This window comes from Haliaeetus leucocephalus, unplaced genomic scaffold (assembly GCF_000737465.1).
Source record: "Haliaeetus leucocephalus isolate CR32 unplaced genomic scaffold, Haliaeetus_leucocephalus-4.0 Scaffold140, whole genome shotgun sequence".
NCBI classification, from domain to species: Eukaryota; Metazoa; Chordata; class Aves; order Accipitriformes; family Accipitridae; genus Haliaeetus; species Haliaeetus leucocephalus.
The window spans coordinates 7,519,756-7,531,181 of NW_010972576.1; the positions used below are offsets into that span (position 1 = coordinate 7,519,756).

An 11,426-nucleotide genomic window follows, 5' to 3' on the forward strand; every position below is an offset into this window, starting at 1 on the left:
TATAATCAAGGACCCTCTCTTCCTCCACTCCCTCAGACCTTTGTGTGGTCTGTGGTGGCATAAATATCTAGCAGTCCTTAAGAACTAGAAATGTAATTCTATTCTAAGGCCAGGATCATTAAGGGGGACTATAGGGCATGGTCTATAATGTGTGGACTGGCATTTATCCTGCTTCTAACAAAGCATCTCTTTATTTGAGGTGTATTTCTTTCTTACCCCTTCAGGCGACTTAGAGATTCTCTCTCTTCAAATCCTATTACCCAGATGTATGATGCTGTTTAATTCTGCTGAATTTCTTTTCCCCTTTAGATGTATGGCTTTTTGAATCTCTGATTTTTTTTTTTTTCTCATTTCTTTCCCTATCTGTTATGTAGGAGTCTTCAGCAACTTTTAGATTACCCTGGCGAAGATGTAGAAGAGACATTCTGCTTGAATTTTACAGTAAGTCACGTTTAACATACCAACTCTGTGATTGTTATGGTACAGTTGAAGCCCATCTACTTATTCATGTGTATTAATGGTTTATTCCAAACTATGCCTGTAGTACATACCCCATGTTAAAGCTAAATGTTGATGTTAAAATTCTTTGCTGTCAACTCCTTTGTTCTTTTGTATGTGGTCTTGAAAACTGAGCTATTAAGTAGATTAAGCAGAGTGGTTTTCAAAATAGCCTTCTTGTTGCTGTGGCATGTGACTTAAATGCCAGTGGGCAACTTCTCACACTAGACAGTGAGAAGTAGATTCCTAAATCCTTGAAGATGGAAGTTAGGTTTTGACATCACTAGGTCAATTCTTGAAATGCTAACATAATTCAGAATTTTCCTTGCTGTCATAATATTAATACTTCTTGACTTAAAAATTTATAGCGAGTGTACTTGGTCAGACTTTCTTAGAAACAAAATGCTGGAGGCTATTGGTAGGAAGCATGCTGAGGTAGTCAGCTCTCCTGTGCTACTATGGCAGTAAAAGAATTTTTTTCTAGCTAGTAATCTAGATGCAGCAGTTTCTGTTACACAGCGGAGATTCCCTGAAATTAAGAGTTCGATCTTGATGTACATTGGAATATCAGGTACATCTCTCAACTTGTGCAAACGTTTAGAACCTCACAAAGAGATACGGCATCATTGTTCTCCAAGCTATGTTTTCCTCTGACTGGGGCAGGGTAAGGGCTTCCATGTTTCAATGTCTTTCCTTTAAAGTCCTGATGCTCTAACAGGTTGTGAGCAATGCGTTCATCCTGAGCTTGATCTGGGTTCTTGACTCTCTGTCCAGGGCCTGCCTGGGGTAAAATCACAGTAGCAGGAAAGTCTGCTACACATTGTGAAGAAAATACTTGCTGAGCTAGGAGAATGTTGTCCATTTCTTTATTTCATAAATGAGAGCTCATAAAGTCTCTTAGATTAAACTTACTTCTGGAGTGAGTCAGACCTGGGTCTGACTGTGTCTCATGCAGGTCAGAGCTGCAATTCAGGATGAGGTAACGAAGCCATAATGATGATAATGCAGACTGTGTAAAAAAGAGTACCTTTGAAGTAACACAAGAGATTTTTCTCCAAATTATCTTCTCACACAAAAGGGCATTCTTACTCTCTCTTTCTTGCACTATGTACTGCATAATATATAAAGACATACAGATATATCTGCCAAAACTTTGAAATTAATAAATAGCTGATATCCCAAACCTTGAAATTAATAGCTCATCTTGCATGTCAAAATCTGAGCCTCTTTTGTGTATGGCAGCTTGAAAATTGGTGCTTTTGCATTTTTCCACATGACCAATTTTGTATGTACAGAATATATGTTTGTACTGGTGCCATCCTATGCCAGGCAAAGGCAGGAAGCTGTCTGTGGTCTTGCCATCTTGCAGTGAGAGTGGATGAATTAACCTACTGAGCTTCTGTTATAAAAAAGGGAGTCCTTTTTATTGCCAGAGCATGTGGGCTTAGTTAAATATGGCTTTTTAGTTATCAATCTCTTGGTTTTTTTCACAGGAAATTTACCTAAAAGAATGACTTTTTTCTTTTCTGAGTTTGCATTTAGACTTAATAGCAGTCCTACAAATGTATATGATGTAAGGTGGTGAAGCATGCATGGCATCTGGAGCAGAGAAAAAATGTTCTGCATATACCCTTTTCTCTGGCCCACCCTTCACATGCCAGTCATCAACTGTGAAAGAGAACTCTGTCTTTCTGCAGGCATATGGCCTGAAAGGTACTTCTGGTAAAATCAGTTTTCTGGTTTTGTATAGATCTGCAGGGAAAGCTATGGTGTGACAGAGCAGAAGAACCTGATCGAAGATGGAGATAAAATTCTGGTGCAGAAGGACAATAGGTAAGTGGGGCATATGTGGGGATGGACTCTTACTTGTGGTGAAGTCAGGTGCAATGCCACAGAAAATTTGGCTGAGGTGAAATGCGGGAGAGAATTAGAAGTCACTGTGAACAAATTCTAAGACCAGTTGTTCAAGTTACTGGGTGCCAGTGGCACTTGAATAAAAAGCAAGTTTTCATCATCTTTCCACCAATGTTTGGAAAATGTCCCATACCCTTTTGGATGGACATCTTCCCTATAAAAGGCCTTCATACAGACCCTTGGCAGTTTTCTCATGGTAAATAGAGATTGCAACATGCTTTTGGCCCTTGAATGTTAATCTCCTTGATGGTTTAGAGAGGAACTGTACGTGACCAACAAAACTGAGGCTGGAAAACTTGTTTATACTATTAATGCTGGAGCCAGAAACACTTTCCCTTGAGTGTGCCTGATAGAAGACCAACATCCCTGATTAGAGCCATAAGGCCCTACTGTGAGAGTTATTACTAGCACAGCTACCATTGCCCCCCTTGTTTTTTTTTTTTCCAGTGGCTAAACTATTTTCTTCTCATAATCCTGTAATTGGATTTATACAAATGCCTTTATTGAGGCAGTGTTGAAATTCTTTCTCTGCTGGCAAAACAGTGTGATCCAGTGACTAGTCAGCAGCATGGTTAGGGGCTTGTGCTAGGATTGCTGAAGACCTTGCTGGCAAGCCTGGAGATGAAGTCATTTCCTATTAATCTGATTATTTAAAAGGGTTCTGATTGTGTCTAAAGCCATTGCTGTAACAAAAGCTTTGTATTACCTTCTTACCTACTTTACTACTGCCCCAAAGGGTGCAATTTTACAGCTAAATAGCTGCTTCCATGCAAAACCCATGTGGAGGTGGAGATGGAGCAGTGTAAGTCTGTCTCCCTGCAAAGGGAAGACTGGCTCAGGTAAATAGAGGAGAGTTTGATCTACACTTGCAACAGTGAAGTAAAGGTGAAAATGCCAGTGATAGTATGTACCCTTTAGGTTTTTAGGCTGGGCACGTACACTCAAAAGAAAAATGGCCATTTTTCTACTGTGTGCCATACTGGCCTAGGGGGAGGAACAAAGATTTTAGCTGAGCAAATATTTGGGAAGAGCACCCAGGTTAGCTCCTGCGACTGTTTATTAAAGTCAGGGTAGGCAACAAGAGAAGAAAATCCTTAAGGAGTAAGGCTAGTGTGTAGCTCCACCAGCTTAACACATTCCAAAATGCAATTGTTTCATCTTGACCAGGGTTTTGAACTCAAGCTAACCTCTAAATCCAAGTCTAGACATGGCTGTCAATTCATCCACCTTACAGTGCTTAATGACTTCCTCCACTCCTACATTTAGAGGCTAGGGACCAATTTGCTGCCCTCCTGGCCTGAATAGTTTGCTGTGTGCATGTCTTTGGACACTGCCCTTCCTGCTTGAGGAAAGTTCACCAGGAACTGAAGAATGCACAGGATTGCTTTGACTGAAAAATGCCAAGTAGGAAATGCCAGCATTTTCCCTTTCTCCTTTGGAGTTCATATTGGGTGTCAAAACATAAAATGTTCTTGATAAAGCCTTCATGACCGTAACAGCCAGAGAAGTATTAAGCAACAGTTAAGTGCTTAATCAGCTTGGACTTCCCTAATGCTCAGGTGACTATCAGGAAAATGACAATAAAACAAATGTGCTGGAAAATAACTCCCCCTTCATTATGTGATTTCTTATTCCAAGTTTTCATGTTTGTCAGTGTCCTTATTTTTCTTTTTTACTTTCCCACCCATCCCTTGCTGCTTTTACATAGCATATGGATTGAGAATTCCTCCACCGAAAGGTCAAAATATTTTTTTCAGTTGTGACGTCCTCAGCTAGAGATTGAGATACCGGATTCTGTGGTATTCCCTGATCTGCTTATCCTCTGAGTGCAGGTGTGAGCTGCTCTCAAATGTCAGGCAAAAACGACACTTCCACCCACAGAGAATAGTTTTGTGTCCCGGTTTGCCACATTGGCTGGTGCATTATTGTCAGGTGTTAAAAAAAAAAAAAAAAAAAAGTCAGAGGAAATATTTTAAGTCATTGCACAAATAAAATTCTAGTGTTGCACTCAGATCACGGTGCTCTGAGAGTAGGAAAGAGAGAGTAGAATACAGATGCTTAACCTCCTAACAAAATCCAGAGACAGGGTTTGGCCAGGGCCTGCCAAAAGTTTCTTGCCAATGACTACAGAATGTTGTTTTAATTTTAATGCTGTTCTTGGGAACCCTTGAAGAAAAACAGGGTTGTCATTCTGAGAGGAGTCATTCTCTTTGCCACATACTCCAAATGCGCAAGTCCTGTATTTAACCAGAGCGTGAAGGCTGAAGAGGAGGTTTCCATGCTTTCTAAGACTATTTTCTTGCTTTGTAGGGAGAGGTGTTTCTTGATTTCTTTTAGTGGCTTTCTCTTTGGGGCCAGGAGGGAGGGAATTGGCCATGTAGTTTCAGATCAAGACTTTTCAGAGCAGGATTTCCTCAGTCTGCCTCTAGGCTACAGTTTTGGCTTTGAAAGTGCTGAACCACTGGCAAGACTCATTGGGAACTGAGTCAGTAGGAGCTGCCTCTGAAAATTCACCTAACTAGGGCTCTGTAAGGCTCTTGGTTTTGGAAGTGGTAGTCTTCTGGGCACCATCTGTTCCCTCTCCCCAGCAGAGCGCTTGCTCACAGCAACCTGGCAGTCCGAGATCATCACAGGTGGGCACAGAGCCCTGTGCTGAGTAACCCCAGACAACTGAGGGCTGAGAAGAGCTGTAGGTTATTTCCTGGACTCCCTAAACGTAGGGTTGCAGGAGCTGGGCTGGGGGTGGGCATGTTCCTCTGGTGACTGAATCCTGATATTTGCTTAACACAATCTCTGTGCAGGCCACGGGTTCCACAGGGAAGAGGGCTCTGTACCTGACACCTCCCCAGTGCTTGGTGTCACTCTGGCTCCCTCCTGGCCCTGTGGGCAACTGAATGCAAGGCCACTGGGTGGGTTTACTGGTAGTATAGAGCCTGGGCTGCTGGGGGACCTCCCACACTGGCACTGCCAGGGAATAAGCAGACACGCGGTGGTACTTGCTGCCCAATACTTTGTTCATGTTGCAGTGACTCAGCTCAGTAAGAGGAGGGTAGCGGGTTGAACCTGTTGGAGGCTCATGTTTGCAAGACACATTACAGGCAGAAACAAGAAAACTTAGCAGTGCTGCTGCTCAGGCATATGATTAAAAGTGCTTTCCTTTGCCTGCTCTCTCTTGATCCACTAGGGAAGAATTTGTTGAAGCCTACGTAAATTACATCTTCAACCTCTCCATCCATGAGTGGTACACGGCCTTTTCCACTGGCTTCCTGAAAGTGTGTGGTGGGAAAGTCCTGGAACTCTTCCAGCCCACAGAACTCAGGGCCATGATAGTTGGAAACAGTAACTACAACTGGGAGGAACTGGAGGAGGTAAAGCTTTCCTCTTATTGTATTTTTCTTCTTTTTTCACAAGTACCAGGATTACATGAGATGGGCACTATCTGGGGCATAAGATGTGATAACCTGCAGATGTCTTTTTTTATGCTTCTTGTTGCCCTTGCTATCATTCACATGAAAAGTTTCTTACTGGGCTATTCTGCTACTGATAAAGCTCAGGGAGGAAATTCAGGATGAGAAAGGACAGGGGAGAAGGACTTCTGTTGATTTTAGGGATGAAACCTAAGACTGAAGGGAAGAGACAGTCAGGACTTTACCTGCAGTAAAACTCACTCCACTGCACAAGGGCAAAAAGTACACAGCCAAGGGTTCAAAGGGGAGACTGGACACAGAGTAAGAGTTGTATCCTCTCAAAATGCATAGATCAGCAAGTTACTTACTCTGTCTCAGCCTCAGCAGTAAAAATGGCTTTGCAACGCAGAACACATGATCCTGTTCGTGAGTCCAGCCTGTGAACAGGTACTCCAGGATTCCTCATGACACATGTAGTTAGCTGAATAGCTAGAAGCCTAAGGCCTGCCTTCCACACATTGCTAGGAAAACCCTTTGCTGGGTCTTTGAGCCTTGCTGTTGCCCATGACCCATCCTGTGCTTCATTTTGTAACTGTCAGACATTGATCTGATGTCAGATACCAGAAGAGATCAGGTCTGGGTTCTGGTTAGTCTTTGCTTTCTAGTGCCAGCTGAAATGATGTGACTTTTGGTTTTTAATAGAGTGCTATCTATAAGGGAGACTACACGGCGACACACCCAACTGTGAGAATGTTTTGGGAAACCTTTCATGCGTTTCCCTTGGAAAAGAAGAAGAAATTTCTCTGTAAGTATCTTGCAGTGGTGCAGAGTGTCTCCTGAAATTGAAGACTCGGGAGTGTCTGCAGAGCTCCAGGGTTATGGCGCATTGCATTAAGTGCTAGAAGATATCCAGCATGAATGGCTATCTCCTGAGTTATCTGTTAGTCAGATAATCTGTTTTCTCTCTCTCTTGGTTTTTTTCTTTTGCGTTCATTTTTACCCTCAAAATCACTGGGTGATATCTGCAGTGCAAGATTCAGTGCAGCCTCTCACAAGGGAGTGCAGTATCCATCCATTTGCATTGCCAGGTGGTGAATTCATAGCAGCCCCCAGTGCCCCTACTTGATCTGGTTCATTATACTGCAAGCTGAGCTTTCAGGCATTGCACCTCTTTTTAGGGGCAATGGGGCAGTTGTAGGGCGACAGCTGAGTGAAGAAGCTAGTGTATAATGTGGCAGGAAAAGGAGACCATGTATTGGTGTGCCTGGGTAGCAGATGCCTCCCCTCCTGATGGTGGTCTCCTTGTATTAGTATGGTGGGTGGTGTGCTGAGAAGGAGAGGAAATCCCCTGCAGAAGTGGCCTTGGGAAGTGTGTGTGTGTGTGTTGCTTCAAGCTGCTGTGTCTGGGTCACTTTATTTGGGGACAAAAGGGGAGACAAGGAGAAATACATGGTTTTAAGGGTGGGTGGTTCTGAGTGTGTTGCTACAGCCAGTAACTTTTGCTCTCTTGGGAGTCCTGGTGGACACCAAGTTGACCATGAGCCAACAATGTGCTCCTGCTGCAAAGAAGATGAATGGTACCCTGGGCTGTATTAGGAGTGTTGCTGGCAGGTTGAAGGGAGGGTCATCCTTCCTCTCTACTCAGCACTGATGAGGCCACACCTGGAGTGCTGGGACCAGTTCTGGGCTCACCAGTGTACAAGAAAGACATGGACATACTGGAGAGACTCCAGCGAAGGGCTGCTAAGATGACTGGGGGACTGGAACATCCTTCCTATGAGGAAAGGCTGCAAAAGCTGGGACTGTTCAGCCTGGAGAAGGGAAGGCTCTCAGGGGACTTCATCAATGAGTACATATACTTGAAGGGAGGGTGCAAAGAGGACAGAGCCAGGCTCTTCTCAGTGGTGCCCAGTGACAGGACCAGAGGCAATGGGCACAACCTGAAACAGAGGAGGTTCCTTATGAACATCAGGAAACGCTTTTTCCCTGTAAGGGTCACAGAGCACTGGCACAGGTTGCTCAGGGAGGTCATGGAGTCTCCATCCTTGGAGATACTCAAAAGCTGGACACAGACTGGGGCAGCCTGCTCTAGGTGGCCCTGCTTGAGCAGGGGGGTTGGCCCAGAGGACCTCCAGAGGTCCCTTCAGCCTCAGCCACTCTGTGATTCTGTGACTGCTGGAAAGATAAAGGCCAGTGTTTTTACGTGAGTTTTTTTCCCCCAAAGAAGTGAGTAGTCAGCTGGTTGTCCTCCATGTTTGAGTTGGAAAAATGGCTCAGCCAAAACTTGCACACTGAAGTTATCAGCTGTGTAGAGAGGGTCCCGGGAGTCCTGGTTCACAGCAGAGGCTTTTGTGGGTAGTTCCTCACTCCCCAAACCACCACGGCAGGGACAGTGCGCAAGGGTCACACTCGGGGAGCATGAGTATGGTGGGGAGCAGCAAGGAGGAACCAACCCTGGTCCCAGCATCGAGGTGCTATGCCTGGGAGGGGTGGCAGCAGGGAGGGTGGCTGGGCCCCCTCTGCCTCTCCCAAAGGGTGTGCCTCTGCCATGGGCATCAGGCAGCCCTGGCTTTGCTCCCTTTTATCCTGCCCTGGCATAAGAGGGAGCTTTTAAGGGAAGGGGGTGCTGCGGGCCACTTTATTCGCTCATCTGCCCACCCAGCAATGGCTTTGCTTCTTGCCTCTGCTCTCCTGCACCTCCTCTGCGAGGGCAGCTGTGCCCTGCCTGGAGTTCAGTCAGCATTTCTGCCCCTCCAGGCAGGGTCCCGCCGTGCGGGTGGAGATGGAGTTTGCCTTCAGGTGCAGCCCACAGCGCGAGGTCACCTGCCCTAACTGTCCAACCTTCTCTCTGATTCTTCTAGTGTTTCTGACGGGCAGTGACCGCATTCCCATCTACGGCATGTCCAGCCTGCGCATTGTCATCCAGTCCACCGCCAGTGGGGAGCAGTACCTGCCCGTGGCACATACCTGCTACAATCTCCTGGACCTGCCCAAGTACAGCAGCAAGGAGATCCTCAGCGCCCGGCTGGTGCAGGCCATTGATCACTACGAGGGCTTTAGCTTAGCTTAACCAGTGTGGGAGAGGCACAGACGTTTGGGTATGCAGGAGGAGAATGATGGGCTTGGCTTTATTTTTGTAAGGGAACGGATCAGAACATTTTTGGGGGAAATATAATTAATAATAAATTGAGATGATGCAGTCTCAGCCTGATGCTGCCAGCATTTTGAGGGGCTTCACACACACACACACACACGCACCCCTCTTCTTTTAATCCAGTTTAAATATTTTGATGTTCCTTGCACTTAGGCTATAGTGGAAATCGAGGATGAAATAGTGATCTCCTTTTTGAAAAGCTGTGATTTTTCCCCACCCTTTTTTCCCCCTCCCTTTTTAAATGCAAGCTGGTTCTTGCTTGCTTTGAATGGAAATACCCCCTTCGCCCTTTGGTCCTTGGCAGATGGTACTGGGCTGGGACGTCATTTGTGACCCCCAGGGCGGTGTATTAGTGATGCTCTGTCTTTTTGCACCAGGATGTCTCATGGAGAATATGATGGTTTGGGTGGGTCTTGAATTTTGTTTCCAAGCAATGTCTTCTTAAAGAAGCCTCAGACTCCTCTGGAGTGGGGTTTGTGTTCAGGCTTGTGGAAGGACAAACCCTAACTATAACAACGGGTTTCTCAGATTGCCTCTCTCTTCTGGTGTATTTCTAGCTAACTTGGCAAGTCTGCAAGTTAGACAGGTGGGCTTTGCCAAGCCCTGTTTTTCCATCCGAACAGACCTGTTATTCCAATACAAGGTGAAGTGGCTGCTTTTACCGCTGCCGCCTTTCTCCGGAGAAGTCCCACGTGTGTGAATGTATGCATGCGTGCCTGGGAGCGTGCAGGGGTATGAGTGTATGAGGTGTGTACAAGCTCTCCAGTCTCATCAGGTCAGAGAAAAGAAGTAAGCATGAGATCCATATCTGAGTGATAACCCTCAAAGATTGGAGATTGGTTTTATTTTTGCAGTTAGGGTTACTTTATTTTGCAGTTTGAGAGGAGCCCTCTCACGCCAGCTGTTTTGCTGGGGGGCCCTAAAGGCTAATCTGTATGAATTAGACTGGAAATGTACATTAGGACTTAAGTAGGCAAAATCATTACCTAAATCTATCCTGTAAGATTGGAGAGCCTTTATCCTCTTCCCCCCAGTCTCACCCACCCCCCATTAAATGAAGTTTGACTGATTTCTTCCCCCCCCTCCATTTTTCAGGTCTTGATGTAAATCTCATTTTAAGCCTAGGGTGGTTTTGATATTGACTTGTTATTAGGACACAGTATTTATGCACCATGTTCAATATACACTATTGAACTTTGCACCTGGTAACAAAAAGTTTTAGGCTTCTGGGTTTTTTTTAAGACAAGCTGTGGGCTACACTGAGAGTCCTCCAGCCTCTTTCTAATGCAGCATTGAAGACAAATATACAATTATATCAAATGTTTATTTTCAATGTGTGTGTACATAGTACAGTATTATGCAATAAATTTGATGTTTAATTCTGACTGAGTGGCTGCCTTTGTGTCAGGAGGCAAAGGAGGGGCTGCCCCAGCCACTGGCTCTGCCTCTCCGGCTGGTCTCACTGTACCTCTGAGCATCTGGAAGAAGGGTGCTGCCTGCCTCTGCCCCGGCCCTGCTGCTGGCGAGCACCCCAGCCCAGCCCCTTGCCGCTCGCTTCGGTCAAATGCTGCCCTTGCCCTTCCTTACCCGGATTTGGTCCAGTGTGCTGGTTGCTAAATGAGAGCGAGGCAGGACGCAGCCCCAGCCACGGGGGACTTGCTGTCTCCACGGACGGAGCTGGAGGAGTTTTATCTGCCCATCCTGGCTCAGCCAAAGTCAGGCCAGTCCTCTGTGGAAGAGCCGGGAATTGAGACCAGACCCGAGTCTGTCCATCCCTCGCCCTTCACCCCCGCATCCCTGGTGTTTCTCCTCCTTTCCTCTCACCTCGCCCGCAGCACAGTGTGCAGCGGTGCCTTTCCTCACGGCACTGAAGGCCACCAAGGCTTCTCCAGCCCGTGGCCTCGCCTGCCTGGCCCCACAGGTGTGGGCAGGACCCCTGGGCAGGACCCCTGGCACAATGTCCCCATGTCCCCCGTGTTCTTCATTAATTAATGGCAAGTAATTAATTAACAAGGGGTCTGCGTGTGCAGGAGCCATGGCAGCAATACCAGAGGAACTGCAACACCAGACACTTGGCACAGGGAGGGTGAGTGTCTGTGTGTATCTGGGGGGGGGTGTGTGCATGCCTGCCTGCAGCCAGGGCGCAGTTTGGTGGCTGAGATGCTCCCTTGGGTGCCAGGGCCCATTGCCCTCTTTGCTGGCGGAACCCCCCCAACCTCACCCCAAAACAGGCCTGGGGAGGGGGTGCTCAGCATCTGCTTGTCAGCTGCAGCCTGGGGAGTCAACTGGCAGTGATGTGGCCTCATGGTGCTCACCTGGCTCCCCAGCACTGTGGGACATTGTTAGTGTATGCAAATACCATCAATTTACTGGCTTAATACAGTATTTCCATCACATGGGCTTATGACTTCAACTTTCCCAAGCTTATGAAGGAAGGGCGCTGCGCTCTTTCC

General features: G+C 46.4%; 1 protein-coding gene across 1 annotated transcript in view; it reads left to right on the top strand.

Moving 5' to 3' along the window:
* The window catches only part of HERC3 (HECT and RLD domain containing E3 ubiquitin protein ligase 3), a 44,118-nt gene extending 35,066 nt beyond the window's left edge, over positions 1-9,052 (top strand). Inside the window, exons 20-24 of the mRNA XM_010586153.1 lie at positions 375-441; positions 2,249-2,331; positions 5,597-5,780; positions 6,522-6,624; positions 8,681-9,052. Of these exons, the coding sequence (XP_010584455.1) occupies positions 375-441; positions 2,249-2,331; positions 5,597-5,780; positions 6,522-6,624; positions 8,681-8,889 (646 nt within the window). The 3' untranslated portion in view covers positions 8,890-9,052. The remainder of the gene's footprint in view (positions 1-374; positions 442-2,248; positions 2,332-5,596; positions 5,781-6,521; positions 6,625-8,680) is intronic.
* The last annotated feature ends 2,374 nt before the right edge of the window (positions 9,053-11,426 follow it).